This window comes from Tachypleus tridentatus, chromosome 13, assembly GCF_004210375.1.
Source record: "Tachypleus tridentatus isolate NWPU-2018 chromosome 13, ASM421037v1, whole genome shotgun sequence".
Classification (NCBI taxonomy): Eukaryota; Metazoa; Arthropoda; class Merostomata; order Xiphosura; family Limulidae; genus Tachypleus; species Tachypleus tridentatus.
In genome coordinates this window covers 180,112,718-180,136,633 of record NC_134837.1, presented here as the reverse complement: position 1 = coordinate 180,136,633, position 23,916 = coordinate 180,112,718, and the positions used below count along the sequence as shown (strand labels likewise).

The following is a 23,916-nucleotide window of genomic DNA, read 5'->3' as shown; positions in this document are numbered from 1 at the left end:
TCGTAGCGACACAGCACAGATAGTCCAATTATTTAGCTTCGTACATTGACAAAAAAACGAACAACCCTTATCGTACTTATCATGTGATAATTCTCAACATGGCAAGTATTAATGTTTTCGTTTTTAGCTACTTAACAACTACAATTTATTTTAAGTTACAGCTACAACGTATGGATGACTGTTGCGATCATTCTGAAGTTTTATAACAACTGTTGGCTTCATTAGAACCATTAAAACCTCGTCTCAGCCGTAGTTCCTACAAATAAAACATGGTTTACAAATTCGATTTCTGTACTTTTCAAATCACACTGGTTTATTTTACATCTCATAGGATTCCTTCGAAACTCATTATTATTACATGGCGAGTACGTTAAGACCTTTTTTATATCGTCACTGGCCTTTACAGTAATATTAAGGAGTTTTGAGAGTTACAAATATCAAACTGCCCTGTTATTAAGTGTTTTGAAGTAAATTATTCTTGTCCTAATTTTACTTTAATGTTTTTTATTACTAACTCTGTTTTCCACCGTGCTTTCTAGTGGCTTGAACCAATAAAAACGGAGTTTCGATACCCTTAATTGGCACAGCACAGTTGTTTAGCTCTGTGTTGTAGGATTGTTTTGTTTGTTTTAGTTTTGAATTTCACGCAAAGCTACACGAGGGCTATCTGCGCTAGTCGTTCGTAATTCAACAGTGTAAGACTAGAGGGAAGGCAGCTAGTCATCACCACCCACCGCCAACTCTTGGGCTACTCTTTTACCAACGAATAGTGGGATTGACAGTCACACACACTATCACGCTCCCTCGTCTGAAAGGGCGAGCATTTTTGTGCGACGGGGATTCGAACCCGCGACCCTCAGATTACGAGTCGAGCGTCTTATCCATCTGGCCATGCTGGACCTGTGTTGTAAGACATCTTACGCTAAACAATCTACCAACCAACCATTTATGATATACGTATTTCTAAACCCACGACAAAAATATACCATAATATGTTATAAATTGTATATCTACGTTTTGGTCCAAAAATCTCAGAATATCAAGACGAGTGACCAGATATCACAACTGTTATGTTATACAATAAATGTCTCAACATTTTTACACATATGTGTTCATGATGTTTACACTGTTGATCAAGTTGTGTAAGAAAACTGAGACTTTATAAAATTTATGAAATTAAGGACATGAAAACATGAATATGATACATCTGAGATAAACAAGGAGACGCGAAGCTTTCATTTACCCTGAAAGTCAATTTTGTGTATTTGCAGAATAACAATCATTCTAGTTAATCAACATTAGTGATGTTAAGTGTATATAAATTACTGAGTTGACATTTGGTAATAATATTTAATAAACGTGATCTTTTGTAACGTAATATTCACGTACATATTTCTCATAAGAGTACTCCAATTGCATCAAACCAAGACACTACGTCATACACGTGCTTGTTATCATATTGCACAAGTCATGCGTCATGCACGTGCCTTTTCGCTTATCACAAAGCCCTAATGGAAGGCACGTGTTTATTAACTTAGTTGATGTATCCGTAGGTGAGATACGATCTTGCAACAATAGAGAAAAGTCAGTGAGTGAGAAACGTGATCAAAGATACTACAAAAACTTCAGCAGGTTAGATACGCGCTTGTTTTACTAAAAACATGTCAACGTGCCATGTACATGCTTATTGTATTAGAAACATGTTAGCAGGTCAGCTATGTGCCTATTGTATTAGAAACATATTAGTAGGTCAGGTGTCTCCTAGTGGCAGAATGGTATGTCTGGGCACTCACACCGCTTAAAACCGGGTTTCGGTACCCGTGGTGGGCAGAGCACAGATAGTAGCCCATTGTGTAGCTTTGTGGTTAATTCCAAACAAACAAAAAAGCAGGTCAGGTATGTGCTTATTGCACTAGAAACATGTCAGTAGGTCATGTATGTGCTTAGTGTACTAAAACATGTCAGTAGGTCAGGTATGTGCTTATTGTACTAGAAACATGTTAGTAGGTTAGGTATGTGCTTATTGTACTAGAAACATGTTAGTAGGTTAGGTATTCCTTATTGTACTAAAAACATGTCAAGAACGGTCCTATTTTTGCCAAAGAAGATAATCGTCCTAATAGTCCACTCTAGTTTAGGCTTGTAAAATTTATGTATGACTTCTGACGTCATTGCGTTTTATTGTGTTCTCATTCAAAATGTGTAATTTCAGTTTCTACTTTGAAACTTATATTTGAAAATCATGTCTTGTTTTTGAACAAGAACAGTTGTTTCAACGAAAATGAAAACAAATCATACGATCTGGAGTTTGGAAATCCTTTGATAGTACTGGAACTAAAATTATCTTATTATTTTCTTTTGCTTCTGATAAGCTTTGGGATTTATAGCGTTAAAGTTCAGGTTTTAATACCTACTGTGGCCGCATTTGAGTTCCCAAATTGTTTAGCTTTGCATTAAACAACAAGTTATGACTCTGTTAATACAAGCTTTTTAATATATACAACTCTGTTAATGTAAGCTTACTAATTTTAATAAAGAGTAATTAAGAGCCTTAAGAAATACAGGTAAAACTAGTCATAACGAAACCTGAAAAAATAAGTTGCGTGATTGTTGAAGTTAAGGACAAAGCTGCACAATAGGCTCTCTGTATTCTGCCCATCACTTATGAGTATTTAGAATTATATCATATGAACAAAGAATTGACGAACTAGCTCATTAGATCGTCATATTCAAGCTGAAGATATATTACGAGATAAGTAGATTAAGCGATAAGTTAAGTAAGATTTTGGTGTAGCCGTCCAAGATTTTGAACTACTGACTACGGTTGGAGTTTTCGGTAGCAACAAAATAACACTGCAGGTAGAGGGGCCTTTGTCAAGTACAGCTTTGGAACTAAGCCTAAAAATTGTTAACGTAAACAGTGATCATTGTAAATAATGGAAGAGAAGCAAGTTATCACATTAGCTACCTTACTGTTTTCACCAGCTTTGTACCGATGTGTGAGAAGTGTTTCTTTTGCAAAACCGCTTCGACGTTAATGATGAAAGATTTTGGCTGCTGCATGTTGAGCTTATATTACAAGCCAAAAGTTTGTTTGTTTGTTTCAAATTAAGCAGAAAGCTACATATTGGGCTATCTGTGTTCTGCCCTACACAGGTATCGAACTCCGGTTTCTAGAGCTGTAAGTCCTCAAATGTACCCCTGTGCCACTAGGGGACACGACCAGAAGTTCTTGAAAGGTGAAAGGGATGTCGCTCTGAGTGATGTCAGTTTATTTTCGCTAAACTGTTCATTATCTTCCTTTTCCTTGTGTAATAATTCGTTTTTATTTTCTTTGCATTCGCTTGTGTCGGGTTAGAAACGTCAATGATATATATTTAAAAAAACCAGGAAGTTTTTTTTTAATTTTATTATCATATATATATATATATATATATATATCTTTTTAAATTGAATATTCTAGATTTTATCCTTTATAAGACGAGGGAACGTCCAGTTAGGGTTTTTCTCCCATTGTGTTTGGATTTTCTTTTCTCAGTATGCATGTTTTTCTAAGTTTGTTTTTTTTATCTTAGTTTGGTTGTAATTTGTAACTTTTGTTCTTGTTTTAACATTGCAAATATATTTTACTTTCATCAATTGTTTCAGAATGCTTTAGTCTTCTACTTTCTCTTCGAATTAATTCCAAACAATTTTCTGAACAAGCTTCTAGCTCCCCGGTGATATGTTTGCAGACTTACACTACTAGAAATCGAGTTTCGATACTCGCGGTGGACAGAGCACAGATGGCCTATTATGTAGGTTTACGCTTAATTAAAATAAACAAACACTAGAATCTTCTAAAGTTATCTTGCTTTCCGGAAGGGACGTTACTAAGCGAATTATTGGCTCTCAAAGTCTAAAAACAGAAAAAACTATTCTCTCTCTCTCTCTTTTTTTTTTTTTTCGGCATGGCCAGGTGGTTAAGGCATTCGACTCGTAATCTGAGGATTTCGGGTTCGAATCACCGTCACGTCAAACATATTCGCCCTTTTAGCCATGGGGCATTATAATGTTACGGCCAATCCCACTATTTGTTAGTAAAAAAAAGTAGCCCAAGAGTTGGCTGTTGATTAGCTGCCTTCTCTCTAGTCTTACACTGCTAAATTAGGGACGGCCAGCGCAGATAGCCCTTGAGTAGTTTTGCGCGAAATTAGAAAAACAAACAAACTCTTTTTTTTTTTTTTCAGTCACAGTAAGTTGTTTTTAAACATCATGCCTATTACCTGAAATGACGGTAAGCCTACGTTTTTACAATGTTATAACTTGGTGTTCGACTGCACATGGTGGACATGTAGATAACTCAATGTAGCTTTGGTCATAAACAACCAAACTGATTAGGTGCTAAGTGTTTTGTTTCTTGCTATTTTTATTGTAATTAAAACCCAGTTAGTGTGACGAATATGTACTTCACTGTAAAACACTAATTCAACGAGTGGTACAAGAAACCTCTCGGTCCTTAGATATATTAAAATTATCGTTGAAATGTAAACTTATTATTCAATAATTGTCTGGTCTATAAATACTTAAGTTCTAAAACCTACAGACTTTTACGTACATCGTTTCTATAGCAACTGAAGGCGTCATTTTCGTAGGGAAAAGTGCGTCATGTTATCAAATTCCTTATCTTATATAATGAAAAATGAACTGTATTGAAATCGCAGCACTGATTTACACCACATATGCTCTTAAAACTAATAATTTAATAGTAGGCTGACATCAGCCCTTAACAAACGTACGTCAGAGACTTAAGAGATTTCAGGTTTTATTTGTTACTCGGTAACTGTTTGTATCTGTAAATATGTAAGCGAAGTTAGGGGCAGAAAAGCCAATCAGCACTCGTGTATTATAACAAAGCTAGTTCATTTTTCTGCGGTAAAAATATCTTCGACACACGTTAACAAAAGAGAAAAGTCTGTTAGTTTGTTTATCAAACAATGCTTCTATTTAACCACACTCTTTTATCTATGCGATTGTTTAATTACTAGTTTATAATTGGTGTATCCTGCTCGTGGTATTAAACTCCTAAATAACATTGTACTTTATGTTTTGGGGTTACAGGACATACGTAATTTTTAAAACTTTAATAAATATCATATTCGTTCAGTCTATCTGACGTTATATGTTGAGAGAGACTGTTAGATTCCATCTGTTCTACTGATACGGTCCTTCGTTGGTACAGCGGAAAGTCTGTAAATGCCGAGCCGAGCGTGGCCCGATGGATTAGCACGCCGTACAGTGAATCTGTTGGTCCATGTCTGCGTTTCCTCAGAGAGAAACATAAAAACATTTGTGGGTGCGTTATAAGGATGACGAATAAAATTAATATGAATACAATTTTAAAACTACTGCGCTGAAGGTGTAAAAAAAAGACGTTTCGTCAAATTTACTCACGTATTGCACAACGTACGTTCATTTAAACCAGGGGTCAGCAAACTTTTTTTCACAGGGGGCCAGATTACTTGGGGAATGAGAAGCATGGACCACATGATCATTATGTTCAATACTCATAAGATAGAATGAAAACTCTCTGTAAAAGACTTAACACTAAGTTTAGGATGCCACATTAGCAATGTGGGAGTAGCGTGCAATACACACATATAATAAAAAAACAAACAGAAATACAACCAACATTTTTATTTACCAAAAGGTTATCAAAGAATGTGACATTAGCAAAAACAATTGTCACATCGCACATAGTGAGTACATATCTGAATTTCACTAAGCCGCAAACAAGTTAGTGAGATTTATGAAACTGGCGTTTGGCTTTCAAAATATCTTCAGTGTTCGGTTTTGAATTGCTGCATCCAATCATTAGAATTGCTTTCAAATGTTCATCAGTCAACCTTGATCGATGTACCGACTTCACATACTTCATTTTTTGAAAATGCTTGTTCACAGACATAAGTTGTTCCGAACACTGATGCCATACCAGATGCGAACTGCTTCAGCTTTGGAAAATCATCTTCAGGTATGCAGCTGTAAAATTCAATAAGTTGTCCTTCTGTGTTTTTTGCTTTCAACAAGTCATTTCCTTGCAAATCGATGACCTCCAGCTGAAGTTCCACTGGCACGTTATCAATGACACAAACAAAAGGATTCTGAAAAAGGAGAATGTCACTTTCAATTTTGTCGAGATCCGAAAATCTCTCTAAAAATGCTTATTTAAATCACCAATAATCTTTTTCTGAAACTCCAGTTTGATATCTTCTTTTATTCCAGCATGAAACTCATTAAAACACTGAAAATGAGAGAGGTTTCCTCCTTCCATATGTGCTTCAAACAATGACAGCTTTCTCCGAAATCCTTTAATGATTCTATAGAGATCATAGACAAGGTTATTCTTCTCCTGAAGTTTCAAGTTCAATTCATTCATGTAGGATGTGATGTCAACCGAAAATGACAACTTTGACAACCAGGTTGGATCCGATAGAAGTGGATCCGCTCTATATTTTTCGATAAGTAATATATCTATTTCTCTTCTCAGCTTATAAAAACGAGACAAGACTTTACCGGAGCTGAGCCACCTCACTGCCGTGTGATAAGGCAAGTCACAGAAATCCGAATCAATTTCTTCAAGAAACGCCTTGAACTAGCGATGATTAAGTGCATGACCCCGAATGATGTTCACTGCAGAAATGACTGGTTTCAGTACGCAAGAAATATCTAAGTCTTTTCCACAGAGTGTTTGCTGATGTATGATGCAGTGTATGAACAGAGCACTTGGTAGTTGAAGATCTTCCAACTGTTTCTTGATCAGCCCCACCAGACCCTTCTTTACTCCAGCCATGTTTTTTCTTCCATCAACTGTTACACCTCTAAGCTGATTCCACTGAAGGTTACAGTCATGCAAAGTTTTATGCACTTCCATGCACTTGTTCTTCCGTGCATGCTGCAAACTGATGCCAACTCTTCCGTGATCTGAAAGTCCAAATTAACTTCACGAAAGAACACGAGAAGTTGTGACGTACTCGAGAGATCAGTAGAGTCTTACAGTGCCAGAGAATACCATAAGAAGTTCCTAGCTTTTTGGCGTATCTGTAATGCGATGTTTTCTCCAAGTTCTTCTGCTCTCCGTACAACTGAAGTTGCTGAAAGACTGATACTTTCAAAGAAATTGGCTTTTTCAGCACACAGCTCATTTGCTGCTTCCATCATACACTCTTTTATGAAGTTGCCGTCAGTAAAAGGTTTTCCTCGCTCTGCCATCCTATGCGCTATTTTGTAACTTGTACGAGTGACAGATTCATTTTCAGCAAACTTTCTCGTGAAAAGATTCTTTTGAGATTCAAAAATAGATTTCATGGATTCAAATTTCTCAGAACTGAACTTTCCTGAAAATTTCAAATATGTTGATAGATGTTTTGTTTCATAGTGACGCCAAAGATTGTACTCTTTCAAAACGGCAACACTTTAAGTGCATATCACACAAGTAGCTTTCTGGTTTTTTGTTTCCACAAAGAAGTACTTTTCTGCCCATTCTTCATTGAAAGCACGACACTCAGAGTCCACTTTTCTTCTTTCAAAGGCAGCCATAACGATGGGTGAGAAAAAACAGGATCTGAAAATAAAAAACATAAAACACTGTGAGAAAAGTATTGTACAGGTCCAAGAACGCACAAACAATATATATTGAAACGTACGTTTGCCACGACACTTACCTAAGAACGAGTTACGAAAAGCGCATAACCAAAGGATGATCTCTGGAATGTTGTACTATCATCTGCAAGGAATGATGAAGCAAAAGACATTTAGAAACTGACCAACTCTGTCGATGATAGGATCATCAAAGTCGTGTCAGAAAATGGTTGTTATAACAACCAATAAATGTGGTATCCTCTTCTGATTCTTATGTATTAAGCGGTTTGTGGGTTTTCTTTGGTTAACATAGATTAATTGTATCAGTTTTATTTATTATTACTTCCAATGGCTGTTATTTTTGTGCTGTAGAGTCAGTCATTTGCTAGGAACTTGCTTAATTATTTTTCACTGTATAACTCATGACATCTTAGAAAACCTTGTTTGTTAGTAGATTTCGATGAGAATTGCACAGCTTGTGTATAACAATATGGAAGTTAATCTACATAAATTTAACCTAGATCATAAATATACTTTTCAAAATATTCGTATGAACACACCTTGCATAATGATTTGACACGCACTTTACTGAACTGTGTGATCATACCTCTCCACATATCATAAAACTTCTTTTATCAGTTTAATACAAGTTATTTCGTTCGTATTTTTGAAATTCAGTGTGTAACAATTGGCGACTTGCTTGTCCTCAAAGGTAGCCACTTTCGCCACGTGGTAACCTTCAAAATATGTACGTGATGTCCCTTCCAGCACCGAAATAATGACTAATTTATCTCAACATAATTATTCAACATAATGACTCAGCAGTATATTTAAAGTTACTAAGTTGTGTCACGGATATTCTATTACACATTTTTATTTTTTCTCATGTACTGTCTGTTGCTGCCCATTTATGCAGTTCATCTCTTAACTAACACGTTACACAATTTCCCTTCTATAAGAAGCCCCTTCCCCCCCTCCAGTGGCACAATGGTATGTCTCTGGACTCCCACCGCTAGAAACTTGGTTTCGATACCAGTGATGGGCAGAGCACAAATAGCCCATTGTGTAGCTGTGTACTTAATTCCAAATAATCAATCAATAATCAATCAGAAGCTTAAAGAGAGATCTGTAATGTTATTTTTTATACGACTCTGATTTTAAGTCATAGTGTGAGATATAACATTTGCATTTAACTTTGTTTCTTACAATAATTTTTCCAATGCTTCGATTGTATTTGGCGTTTAAGTCGTAAAGCTTAGGATATTTAATAAGTTAGTACGAAAATGAAGTTTTATTTCATGAACTCTATAATTTATCGTTAAATAAAGCGACGGGTTGCTAGGTGATAATGCACAATTATAGAGTGCAATATTAATTTTCGATATAAACCTCTTAAACGCAAATGAGTTAAATTATTCACTTACAAAGCTCCTTTTGCCAAGTGTGAGTCATTTCTTGTGGCGGTGGTGAAGAGATACTGAAACATGTAGTCACTTTTAATGTTGCCCATCGCCAAATAAATTTATTTACTTTTAAAAGTTGTTTTCACTTTTCAAAAACATTGTAAACTGCAAGTCAAATTTTGTAATTGACAAAAAGTATTGAAAATTGTATGTTTAACAGAAGAAGTAAAACATACACCTATCTCGTCAGCGGGGAATCGAACCCCGGTCTCCCGCGTGGATACTCACCGTTATACTACCGAGGAACGTATTAAATTGCAAATAATTTTCTTTTTATATAATTATCATTTTATTCTGATTAAAAATAAAAAAGAGATACTGATGGAAACGTTATCAATACGTAAGCTTAATATTGTGTATGTACAAAAAAGAAAGTTAATATTTGTTACTTTTATCAACGCTTGCTCTTAAATTTTGTTTTTATTATTAACGTATCATCAACTGTAGCAGCCAATTTTCTATCGTACAAATATTTAGTGATTAACTGAAATTAACAGAAAATTATCGTACAATTACTTTACGTTAAAATATTGACGACGGAAAATAATTTCCTTTTGTCTGTGATGGACCTGCATTGCAGCGCTACCTATTATTAACTCATGTCGCAACTATTTCTTAAATACCAATATAATAAATTTGAGTAACAAGAAATTGAAGGAAAGTTAAATGAAATTATTATTAAAATGCAACTTGAAATAATTAATTTTTCAAAAGAGTTTAAAAAATAGTGCTCAAGTCTGGAGACGGTCTATGTCAAGCTACTCTAAAAAAGTTGGAACTAAATTGTACAGTATTACAAGTTCTAACATCTTGGTGATCCTTGCCTTAACATTCTTGTTGCAACGACTGAAAGAAAGTTTATGAAGTATATTCAACTCCAATTAAAGCATGGGCTTACCGGGCTAAATTCCAGGGCTTCATACTAATTAGGGGGCCTCAAGCTATGACTATAGATGTATTGCATGTAGAGGTTCTGTCTCGAGGGGACCTGTGAGTATTTTGTCTAAATGTTTCCGATTAATAAATATCTTTTGATTTAGGTGATTACGCATCCTTTCGTTTACTTGAGTTAAATGAAAAAAAAAGTCATAATGAGCTACAACCATTTGGATCGAAACTCGATTATTAGTGTTTTGAGTCCTCAAGCTTACCGTTGAGTCATCAAGCGCAAACGTTGGCTTATTTGTTGTTGCCGTGAGCTGGGTACCTGGTGGTATGGATCATATGTGATTTGAACCTGCTAAAATCTTGTCAAACAGGTTTCTACACTTTTGTTTATCCTTGATTTTGTAAGCACAATTGGCTAAGGTGGCATACTTTACATGAGTGTAGGTAGATGCTGCAGCACTGGTAGCGCTATATAAACGAGGTTTCAAGACAAATGTTTCATCCTTCTATTTCATATCATGTACTCACAGTAGAGGAGACATTATTACCAGATCTTCTTTGTAGAAAAGTGACGATATAGGAACGATTTTTGTATGTCTATCAGTTTCGTATTTTCTTTTGTTTATTTACGTATGTCATTTACTGATTTTGAATAAATTACTCTTTTTTTTTTGGTAAGTTATGTCAATATTTAGAAAGCAGTTCTTGGAGTTACTTATAACAAATATGCAATATTTCCAATATGAATATACATATCCTCAAAAAATTGGTGATCCTTTTATTGGTGTAATAATAACGAAAGAAAATAGGAAAATAGATTTAAATTTTCATGGCGTACATATCTAACAAAAATTTATTCTGCTGTACATTTAGGTTTTTTACTGGATATTTTATTGTGGTTTAGGGCAAAGTTGTTGTTTTTCAGTTTGAACTGTATCTAACCGCTATTTCCTGTTTGACAGAATATTATGATGTCTCAGCTTTCTGTGCTATTGTTGCTTGCAAGTGCTTCTCTAACACGTTGGCCATGTCAAGCTGGAAGTGCCAGTGGTCAACAAACCTCAGATCAAACAACAGATATCACAACTTCAGACTTCTGGAGGCACATCGACCTGAAGTCTCAAGAAATACCAGAAGAAATTAAACGAAAGGTCTCAAACGTTGATGTCAAAGAAACCAGTATCACAGTCGATGTAAGTTACTTTAATGGTATTAGTTTTTGTATATCCTCTTAGCGTGAGGCTACTAACTCATGCGGATTCACTTACAACTAATGTAATAGATATTATTATAAAACCTCTACTAAACACTTAGATAGAGCAGAATCTTTTTTTTTATTGTATTCTCAAGACACTGCTATAGGTATTAAAACGTAATATAAAGTACAGAACAACGTTTTGACCTGTTAACCAGAATATGACTTAAGAAGGTCGAAACGTTGTTCAGTATTTTATTTTAATTAAAGTTTTAATACCCATACCAACTATCTTGAGATACATTTTTACTCCATGTGGGTTGTTGTTAGTGATCAGTATCAAAACATAATCCTTACTTCAAATTAATTCGTTTAAAAACGGATAACAAAAGGCCTCGATATTCCTACATATTTGCTTTATTGATGACAAATTTTAAGTAAAAAATGAAACTTATTTTATAATGGAGTTGTGACAGTTTATAACGTATATGAACGTTCATATTATTTGCCTATATACGTACATAGTTTCAACTGTTAGCTTTACATGCCAGGTTATCTACTGTTCAAGTGATGATGTCAGAGTAGTGACAAGATGGCTATTAATCTTTTCTTGAAATAGTATATTTTCTTTTGCTACACATAAGTTAACCAACTACATCATATACTTAACTTTACACGCCAGGTTATCTACTGTTCAAGTAATGATGTCAGAGTAGTGACAAGATGGCTTTAATCTTTACTTGAAATAGTACATTTTCTTTTGTTACACATAAGTTAACCAACTACATCATATACTTAACTTTACATGCCAGGTTATCTACTGTTCAAGTAATGATGTCAGAGTAGTGACAAGATGGCTATTAATCTTTACTTGAAATAGTACATTTTCTTTTGTTACACATAAGTTAACCAACTACATCATATACTTAACTTTACATGCCAGGTTATCTACTGTTCAAGTGATGATGTCAGAGTAGTGACAAGATGGCTATTAATCTTTACTTGAAATAGTACATTTTCTTTTGCTACACATAAGTTAACCAACTACATCATATACTTAACTTTACACGCCAGGTTATCTACTGTTCAAGTGATGATGTCAGAGTAGTGACAAGATGGCTATTAATCTTTACTTGAAATAGTATATTTTCTTTTGTTACACATAAGTTAACCAACTATATTATGTACTTAACTGAAGCTGCGATAAGTTCCAAGTTCTTTTACATGATTTAGCTCAAATTATATTCCAAACAGATGTTCCGACACCACAACTTGTAATCATAACCAGTTTTTAACCACATTGTTATAAAAATTTAGATTTTTTGCAATTTAAGCAGTTTAGATTAGCACCATCTTGAGTTCTGTATATGCAATGATGCCAATAGGTTTAGATTAGGACCATTTTGAGTTCTGTATACGCAATGATGCCAATAGGTTTAGATTAGCACCATCTTGAGTCCTGTATACGCAATGATGCCAATAGGTTTGAAAATTATCAACTTACTGGCTGTAATGGTTTCTTAACAAGTATAGCTGTAGGATTTTACTAACGGAAACAAGTTTTTGTTCTTGTGTAAAAGTTTAACAAGTTGTAATCAGTCAGTGAAATTCAAGTTATTTATTCAGCATTACAGATTTATTTCCTTTAGACAAATTATTTAAACCCTAGTATTACCGATATACAGTATTGTGCAAAATTGTAAGGACAAAATCAGGGATTAGGTTTTAGGTTTTTGTCAAAGAACATTGGTAAATCACAGGTTAAACATCAAAATGTTATTAATCTTTGTATTTAGTACAACGGAAACTCAGTGGGAGTGTTGAGTTCAGTAAACATAATTTAACAGAAACTCAGTGGCAGTGTTGAGTTCAGTAAACATAGCACAACAGAAACTCAGTGGAAGTGTTGAGTTCAGTAAACATAGTACAACAGAAACTCAGTGAAAGTGTTGAGTTCAGTAAACACAGTACAACAGAAACTCAGTGGAAGTATTGAGTTCAGTAAACATAATACAACAGAAACTCAGTGGAAGTGTTAAGTTCAGTAAACACAGTACAACAGAAACTCAGTGGAAGTGTTGAGTTCAATAAACATAGTACAACAGAAACTCAGTGGAAGTGTTGAGTTCAGTAAACATAGCACAACAGAAACTCAGTGGAAGTGTTGAGTTCAGTAAACATAGTACAACAGAAACTCAGTGGAAGTGTTGAGTTCAGTAAACACAGTACAACAGAAACTCAGTGGAAGTGTTGAGTTCAGTAAACATAGCACAACAGAAACTCAGTGGAAGTGTTGAGTTCAGTAAACATAGTACAACAGAAACTCAGTGGAAGTGTTGAGTTCAGTAAACACAGTACAACAGAAACTCAGTGGAAGTGTTGAGTTCAGTAAACATAATACAACAGAAACTCAGTGGAAGTGTTGAGTTCAGTAAACACAGTACAACAGAAACTCAGTGGAAGTGTTGAGTTCAGTAAACATAGTACAACAGAAAGTCAGTGGAAGTGTTGAGCTCAGTAAACATAGTTTAACAGAAACTCAGTGGAAGTGTTGAGTTCAGTAAACACAGTACAACAGAAAGTCAGTGGAAGTGTTAAGTTCAGTAAACATAATACAACAGAAACTCAGTGGAAGTGTTGAGTTCAGTAAACATAGCACAACAGAAACTCAGTGGAAGTGTTGAGTTCAGTAAACATAGTACAACAGAAACTCAGTGGAAGTGTTGAGTTCAGTAAACACAGTACAACAGAAACTCAGTGGAAGTGTTGAGTTCAGTAAACATAGTTTAACAGAAACTCAGTGGAAGTGTTGAGTTCAGTAAACACAGTACAACAGAAAGTCAGTGGAAGTGTTAAGTTCAGTAAACAGCTAATATTTTGTGTCCCCCTTTTGGTTTAATAACTGCAGACAGTCTTTCAACCATCGTTGCAACACATCTAATAAAAGTGTCCTTTGGGAATTTACTTCAAATGTCTGTAATACACTTCCATAAAGAGTCTTTAGAAGTAATTTTTGACATGTTACGTTTTTGATCCATCATGTTCCAGATCTACTCAAGCTGGTTGAGATCGGGGCTCTATGGGGGCCATTGTATCATTAAAATGACTCCATCTGTTTCTTTCTTAATGTTTGAAAGAGGGTAGTTATTTTCTAGGTAGTAGAATCCTTAATCACTAATACACAAACCACTGGATATACCATGACAGTTTAGTATCTGATGGTAACTGTACTGGTTCATTATTCCATTTATTTTGCAAATATCTCCTGTTGCATGAACAGAAAAACACCTCCATACCATTATACTGACTCCACCTATATGTCATGGTTGGTGCTATGTACTGAGGTAAGTATCTTTCACCTTTTCTCCGTTGGACGTACGACCTACATTTTGAACCAAATATTTCAAAATTGGACTTATACACTCATAAAGACACTTACCAATCATTAGCAGTCCAGCTTTTGTATTTTTTAACAGATTTCAGTCTCTTCATGATGATTGGAGATATAAGTAATAGTTTTCTAACTGCTTCACAACCAAATATTTCATCCTCATTGAGTCTTCTTGACGCTGTATATCAGGACACTTTTCTGTCATTTGGTTCATGGCTGTTTATCTCGTGTAGTCTTCCTTTTGTCCTGAAAGCTGCATAAACAAAGATACTTAACATCAGTATAACTGAGTTTAGGTGTTCCTCTTCCTTTCCTATTTTCTAATTTATCTGTCTCAGTCTCATGATCTAGGGTGTACTTAACAGTTCTAGGAGAACATTTCAAGTCTGAAGCAATTTGTTGGATAGTCCAATCAGCACCACGTAAAGTTTTTGTATGAACTCTCTGCTCTACTGACAATTCTCTAAGCTTTTTGGGCCATGAAAATAAAACTTAATATAATGTGTTAAACACTCTCTGTATGAAGGTTTATTTGTGGGGTGTTATTAAATTGATTTCTAACATACACCAGTACCATGTGTTAGTTCCTTACTAGCTTCTTTCTATATAGTTAACACACTGCATTGGGCACCATGACAGTTATTTCAGACCTTAAATTTAATCAGTATGTTCATTCAAGCAAAACCCTTATGATATGTCCTTGGTACAAGTTTACAGAAATTCTATAGAATGACAAGTATTCTCATACTGGTTCATCAGTTGTCAACAGTAAAGTATTACCATGTTGTTTTAGGTATAAAATATTTGAGTTTTCTCACGTGATAACATGGAAGAATTAGCCCCACAAAATGGTAAGAATGACAAAATATTTTCTTGTCCTAACACTTTTGTGTTTGTGTTTTCTTATAGTAAAGCCACATCGGACTATCTGTTCAGTCCATCGAGGGGAATCGAACCCCTGATTTTAGCATTGTAAATCCGTAGACTTATCACTGTAACAGCGGGAGACAACACTTTTGTTCAGTACTGTAATTGAATACTTGTTAGATAGATTTTGGTTTGGTTTGTTGCAAATTTCGCACAAAGCTACTTGAGGGCTATCTGCGCTAGCTATCCCTAATTTAGCAGTGCAAAAATAGAGGGAAGGCAGCTAGTCATCACCACCCACTGCCAACTCTTGGGCTACTCTTTTATCAACGAATAGTGTGATTGACTGTCACATTATAACGCTTCCATGGCTGAAACAGCGAGCATGTTTGGTGTGATGGGGATTCAAACCCACGACCCTCAGATTACGAATCGAGTGCCTTACCCACCTGGTCATGGCGGACCTGTTAGATACATTTTCCCTAATCAAAAGTGATGTGATATTGAGAAAAAAAGAAGACATAATGCAACTATTTTCACAAATGTATATTGAATTCTCTATTTGTTTCATGTATAAAATATTTGAAGTCTTGCATATTTTACAAATAGAATATTTGAGTTCGCTGTGTGCTTTATATATAAAACCAGTAATTTCATCCTGTTATAAAGTTCTTTATACTGAATGTTGTAATAATAATATAGATGTAGCAATATGATGTAATGTGTAGAACCTACCTGTATGGAGACACTTAAACAGTCTGTAATGTTAATGTTAACTTAACACTGTTTTTAAAACTGACTTTTAAATTATATTTTCATAATGAATTGTCAGAAGGCTTAAGGACTGTTTGATAATTTTGACTGATGGTAAAGATAGTTTGTACTGTTTATTATTTTATATCATATTAAACAACATGGTTGGTAATATTGCAACTTCCTAAGTTGTACATAATTTTTTTTAGACTTTCTCACGGAATCATGTTCATGTGATACTTAGCTACAGATAAGCCTTAAAATCGTACATACAGAACTATCTAAGTGAAGAATAAATCGAACACGGATGGTAGAGTAAAGCAAGTAAACCAAAGTTTAATTTAAAACAATAAAATTGTTTATTCAACACTAACACAGTATTTTGTTACCTAGGGGCACCTGGCGTTCGACTCACGAACTACTACTGATTGTGGGTTTGAATCCCGCCATCAAACATGCTCGATCTTTTAGCCGTGGGAGCGTTTTAATGTGACGGTCAATTTTACTTTTCTTGTTAGCGGTGGGTAATGTTAACTAAATTCTTTCCTATGCATTTATCAGAAGCTTATGTATTTCCTGTTTGAATAGGCTGTATTCCAAGAAATTATAGTAGAAGGATTAACTCACGTTTACGGACAACAAAAAATTTCGTTAACTGCAAGGACAATGAGAGTAAAAATTTATGGATATATCTGAATACATTCATGATGTTAAGAAAACATAAATAAAAAAAAATTGAAGCCCTGTAGCCTAAATGATTTCAAAAGGTGGAATTTTGTTCATCACGGATCTTCGAATAAAGATATATTCGAATAAACTGGAAACAGTTTGATTTAGTAACGAATAAAACTTTATTATAAATGCACACCGTTTCTACCTGATTATTTCATTATCAGGTACAAGTAGTTTACAGTAACACAGTAATACACACACTAAAGAATAAAGAGGTCACATGACTGGAGATTGCTTCATAACATGGTATAGGTATCTTCGTACCCTGGGTGTTTTTTGGACGGGTTTGTTTTGTTCAATTAAAATAGCTTCCTTCACTCTTTGTTTATCGTTATTTGGTTCTTTGTTTAAAATTACACTGTTTTTTTGTGGATTTTTGAGTTACAATGATGGAAAACATGGGAGAGTTTTTGATTATTATGATCAGTGAATCTGATTTATAATTTTCTGTCGATTTCTCTGATGTAAACTTCTGGATAGGTTTGGTCTGTTTCGGATTTCGCTCAAAGCTACACGAGGGTTATCTGCGCTAGCCGTCCCTAATTTAGCAGTGTATGACTAGAGGGAAGGCAGCTAGTCATCACCAACCACCGCCAACCCTTGGGCTACTCTTTTACCAACGAATAGTGGGATTGACCGAAATTATAATGTCCTCACGGCTGAAAGGGCGAGCATGTTTGGTGTAACGGGGATTCGAACCCGCGACCCTCGGATTACGAATTGAGTGCCTTAACCACTTGGTCATGCCGGGTAGAAAAACGTTTGTTCCTTGTCATAATATTTAAAAATATATTATATGTGGTAAGATGCAATTTATTAATATTTCAGTCATAACACCTGTAAACTGTAACCATTCTCCTATTTCTACATTTAGTCAGTTTAATTAAAATTATATAGAGCCAAATAAATTTCATAAAGCTACAGAAGATTAAACGAACGTAGTGACAGTCTCAGGGACTTTATTAATTGTGCTTTATTTTTACAGATTACCTAAAGTTTATTCAGGCTTGAGAAAATTATTCAATAACTCGTATTTTTATATATAACTATACAATCTTCTTAAATTGTTCTTATTTGGATATTTCAAGAGATCTGACATTGCGTTCTTACCATTCGTACTTCTAATAGCACAATGATATTACACTGCAATTTTAATTTTTGCATACGATTTCAAATTATTTTGATTGTTCTTAAGCATAAAAATATACAAAGGGCTATCTATATCATGAATATCGAAATCCGGCTTTTAGCCAGTAGACTTCCATACTCACTGCTGTGATCATCGAAGAAGGAGGTTCTTTGAAAAGTACCTCTGATACTGCACCTTGCAGAAACTGTGAAAGTTCTTGTAACAGGTTTCAGAGATTTGATGTGGCAATCGTTTTGTTTTTTTATTTGGGAGTAAAGCAGGCCTATTAAGAATGGTTTGTTTTTACATTGTTAATAACAGGAACAGTCCACTGTGGAGGAGTAGTGCCATCTATAGACTTCTATCATTTCCAGACAACTCATCTTCATAGTCCTAACCTCTGCTTAAGTATTCTCTTCAGTTGAATTTCTATACGTTATTCGTCATAGGAAATATGCTGAAAAAGTGAAAGATGTTGATTCCATGTTTTCTGCTCTTATGGAATTATTTACTACTAGAATGTCACATATATAAACATTTTTCTAAAGTTACGTTATTCTCATTGGAAATTACGTTTTATGTGTTTCCCACGTCCCAAACAAAAATCACCAATAAGCTGACTTACCAGTGTTTTTTCCTATTATTTTAGTGCAGCCTATTTGAATAATCTGTCATATTTATATTCTTTTCCATAATGTACCTAGGGCATTAACAATTATGTTTCAGTTGGTACTTCTAGGACTTAAACAAAACTATGTTTCAGTTGGTACTCCCAGAACTTTAACAGCTATGTTTCAGTTAGTTAACCAACAGAACTCATCCATCACACAGTTTGTCGTTCCTTTACAAGGAAAATCGCTGAAAGGTTACAGCAGCAACAGGCCTAAGAAATGTTTCTATGAGGAGAGACACACAGGATGATTGAAATCAATCGAGGCTTTAGTGTCATATAAACTGAAATGGAAACCTCGACTGTTTCACTGTACGAAGGTAGCCATTTTTATTATGTAGAAGAACTATATGCAGTGTCTTTTAGTTTTTGTTTAGTGGAAAGAGGTCTATTAACCCACAAGGACCTGCTGTGGGACAGTGAGGCAGGTCCATGTTGGAGAAATTAGAATTCAATGAGTGAGTACATCATCAAATAACTTGCCTGCACTTCGGGGGGACCGATGGAAAGAGATCCAAGCTGCAAAAGAGACAGGAGAAGACGTAGATTTATTAATACGTGTATCCTTGGAGGGCAGAAGACTCTTCACATGATGAGAGAAAGTCTTTATAAGAGAATCAGACAGATTTGTCTGTACCTCCGCTGTACCAGTAGAGTGGAGTACAGCAGCATACATCAGAGGTGGAAGAGGAAACAACAGTTTATGTGTTTCTGGATAAGAAATGTTGTTTATGGTCTTCAAAAAATACACCTCTTTTTCCTTTGCTAATTCAGGGCAAGGACGAAAACATGGAGAGTAGGAACCATTACAGTTAGAGCAATGTGGGTCCGATTGACACTCGTAGCTGTTGTGGCCTTAGCCTCTAGAACGAGCACGTGTCAAATAATTACAACAAGATTTCTTAGAATCTCTGAACTTTTAGCATTGGAAACATGTGACAGATAATTTGCTTTGATAGTGACAGGCAGACATAGCAATTTAAACGGCAACATCAGAACGTTTGTAATCCAAATTGTTCCATTTTTACAAATGGAGACAGGCCGAACAGCCGAAACACCTTGGCTGGAGAAACAAGCGAGGATCTCCGATTCAGGGATGTTAAGTAAATCTTTCTTCATGATCACTCTTCTTGAGGAATTCAGATTAGCATGGGAGTAACCTTGAAAGGCATATTCCCAATAGATTCGAGATCTCCTCATATTGTAGCTTTTTGACAAACTCAGAAGAGCTAATCAGCCCCTTTGGTTACTCCTGAATGAAAAAGGGAGCCATTTGTCCTTATGATTGATCGTTTACTAATAAATTTAATTTTATTTTGATGTTCATTATTTTTATTATCCATAAGGAATACAGAATGATTCATTACCCAATGACCCCAACCTCCATGGAGTCCAGCAAGAGGACGCGCTACACTACCCGATTAGGACAGTGTCGCTATGCCATAGTTTTATACCCAAACACAAGCATCAGACATACTGCCCATAATACCCGTTGAGAACGTTTAACACCAGTACTCAGTTTACCTCTGCCCAACAGGATCACATGACTGACTTTAGGTAAAAGCATCACAAGTTCACCCAGCTACAGGACTTTACGGCCAAAGTGGTGTGTTTCAGTGCCTCCGACGCCTCTCAACCAATAGAATCCTCTTCTTCCCTTCAAGGTCCTACAAGGTCCCCTCGTCATGTAAAGGAATCCACATCGAGAGGTAACCATTTGGACTTGTTTTAAAAACAAGAGTACCAATACACACACAACATATTATAATGGTTTTATCTTGAACCTGAATAACCATCAAGTTCTATATTTATTTATAACTTTACAACATGTCTGAATTATTAGGAAGAATTATATTATGTTCATATTCCAAATCCACCAAGTGGATGTAGATTATGTTGTTCCATATGAAATATTTGAAGTAAGTGGTTGTATAGCCTGTTGTTCCTAATGGGATGTTTCTGCAAAGTGGACGTGGTGCTGTTGCCCCAAATGGAATATTTCTGGTAAATGGAATGTAGATGCTGTTGCCCCAAATGCACTATTTGTGGTAAGTGGATGTAGATCCTGATACTATATGATGTTATAGCTTTGCTGTGAAAAATATATTATTAAACATAGTTTTGCACTCCAGCAACCTCGACAGTTCAGTGACGTTTTCATTGAGAATGTCTGTCTTCTTACTCACCTATTCATCTACACTCTTTTTCAATGTTTGACGTTTTCCATGACCTTTTCATAGTTTTGTTATTACCTACACCAATCCAACTGTGTATGTTTCTCAGTTTTATGTTTCCGTTCAAAGACTTTCCCTGAGCGACTATAAACAATTTTGTAACAAATATAATTCACACAAATTTTGTATTTCTTTTTTTGTGCTCGGTAACATACGCTCATTGGCAAGTCAAAATAAATTATAGATCTTTACATTTTGTAATTTTTTATGACACAGCGGTACCTCTGCGGACTCACAACGTCACAAACCAGGTTTCAACAACCGTAGTGAACAGAACACAGACAGCTTATTGACCTTTGGTCTTCACTTCAAACAAATAAGCTCTTTAATAAAATAATTTGAAACATAACATTTATTAATTTTTATTGTGTGAATTGAAAACTGAATTAAACCTGAACGTCTAAGTGAGTGTTGTATTTTGTGTATGAATATATTATGTTGACTCATCATTCATTACTGTGTGGAAAGGTACGTGTAATACATTTTGTGAAATATGAATTTCTTTTGTTACTTGGAAGTTACAACTTTACTTGTCAATTTGTATGGACCTGTTGTTACTTAGAAACTACTTGTCAATGTGTATAACTTAATACATTATTCACACAGTTATTTTTATTTCAGGTTCAAGTTGAACCTGAAAATGTTTTTAGAAGTAACATTTTACCTCAAGTTTCACATTTGTTAGAACCACTAAAATATTGTTAGAAATTATAAACCACCGTATATAATATATACATAGTATGTAATTTATATAGATAGATGGGTTATATTTAAAAGGAAACAGTAGTTGGTAATCAATTTAACGTTTTGTTTCGATTTTCTGAAAAAGAATAAAACGAAACGTGTTTGTGGTTAATATTCCGTTATTGTTTTATTTTTTGTAATCATGTTTTTTCATAACTGTAACCAGAATGTCAAAGTTTTCTACCGTGAAGCTTTACCTAAGGACACTTCCAATTTCCACATATCCATCCTTCTGTTGCACGGAGCAGCGTTTTCTTCCAAAACCTGGCTGGACCTGGGCACAATACAAGTGCTGGCTGCAATGGGCTACCGGACTGTGGCAATGGATGTACCTGGTGGGCTTTCTGTTCATTACTAACTTAACATTACAGCATTTAGAGGTAGGCGTCAGATCATTACTAACTTAACATTACAGCATTTAGAGGTAGGCGTCAGTTCATTACTCAACGCATGCTCCCCATTACTCACGTGACACAATGACACAGCGGTACACCTGCAGATTTATAAAGCTAGAATCCGGGTTTCGATACTCGTGGCAGAACAAAGCACAGATAGTCCGTTGTGTTGCTTTGTGCTTAACTTCAAAACAAACAATACTAACTTAACATTACAATATTTTGATATAGACTCCAGTTCATTGCTAATTTAACATTACAATATTTTGATATAGACTCCAGTTCATTGCTAATTTAACATTGCAATATTTGGATATAGGTGTCAGCTCATCACTGAATGAAGAGATAGGTAGTCAAGACCTTTATCATAAATTAAATTCTTTGTTTGTTTTTTTAAATTTCACACAAAGCTACACGAGGGCTATCTGCGTAAGACTATCGTAAGACTAGAGGAAATGTAGATAGTTAACATCACCCACTGCCAACTCTTGGTCTACTCCTTTACCAATAAATATTGGATTTACGGCTGAATGGGTGAGCATGTTAGGCGTGACGGGGATTTAAACTCGCGACCCTCAGATGCGAGTTAAGCGCCTCAACCACCTGGCCATTTTGGACCCTGACCAGTTTTGAATAGAGTTTCAAACACAGTTGTGTATCTCTTATGCAGTGAAATAGGCTATCATGTTAAGTGTGTAATTAATTAGCATGTTTTATTCTTGGGAATTGAACGTTTTTAAACGATCATGTTTAATAATCTAATAATTGTGTAAATCTACAATTGTATTTCTTATTTTCGACATAAATGTGTTATGCAAAAGTTTAATCCTGGTGACCTTTAACCTGCAGTCTACACGGCGCGATCTTTGTTTGTATATATATTATTTACTGCACATTTATGTTTGAATATTTTTGTAACAGGTTTCGGTAACAGCGAGAGGGCACGAATCTCTGACCGCGGCGAGTTCATTAACGACGTAGTTAAAGCCTTGAACTTGATACGTCCAGTGGTGGTCAGTCCTAGTATGAGTGGAGCTTTTGCTCTTCCGTACCTGGTAAAACATTCAACGGACATGGGTGGATATGTTCCAGTTGCACCCGGGGCTACAAGCATTCTTGAAAGACAACCTTGCGGTAATGGTCAGTCAAAAGAAATGTCCCTTGACAGTGTATGTGAAAGCCTAAAGGATTTATTTTCACTTCCCCCTCATGACTTAAGTTGTCTTAAGGTAAGCAATTTAATTGTCAACATCAAATGAAACATATAACTGATAAAGTGTGTTGGGTAGAAACCTTTTCAAACGTAAGATACCTGGTAAGCACATTTCACTTCATTTAAGAAACATTTTATCAACGTACTTTTGATCTTGAAATTTTCAATAAAATACAGTTACCTAAATTAACCCACAATTACTGAACTTACACTCGCGATTAAGATATAACTGAATATGTTTACTTGTTTATATGCATTTCATCATTTATCGAGACTTTTGTTCAGTTGAGTTAAGTACACGAAGTAAACTTTACTATTTATTCTCCTAAAATAATTATGAACCTAAATAAATACCCCTACAAGTCATTTTATTTTGCTAAAGTAGTCAAGTTCAAGTTATGGTTATGTGACGATTTTAAAAGAAATGTTGTACCAGTTATACACCAGTAAACTGTATTTCAGGTATTTCACGACTATTTAAAAACACACAACTAATCACAACAGATACATTAATCAAGATTAGATTTTCGATATTTTTAAATAAGTCGAGAAATTTTGGGTAAATTTCTCATTAGTTTTGCTGCGAGGTGCACTTTCAACTTTCTTAACATTTTAAAATGAAAAC

General features: G+C 35.1%; 1 protein-coding gene across 2 annotated transcripts in view; it reads left to right on the top strand.

The window, feature by feature from the left end:
- LOC143237374 (putative protein-lysine deacylase ABHD14B) overlaps positions 1-23,916 on the top strand; it is a 32,601-nt gene that overhangs the window by 6,971 nt on the left and 1,714 nt on the right. Inside the window, exons 1-4 of one of the 2 annotated variants that reach the window (XM_076476557.1) lie at positions 10,390-10,559; positions 10,931-11,161; positions 21,850-22,018; positions 23,000-23,307. In XM_076476557.1, the coding sequence (XP_076332672.1) occupies positions 10,937-11,161; positions 21,850-22,018; positions 23,000-23,307 (702 nt within the window). In that variant the 5' untranslated portion in view covers positions 10,390-10,559; positions 10,931-10,936. Of the gene's footprint in view, positions 1-10,389; positions 10,560-10,930; positions 11,162-21,849; positions 22,019-22,999; positions 23,308-23,916 lie in introns of those variants that run through there. The other variant, XM_076476556.1, reaches the window with a different exon arrangement.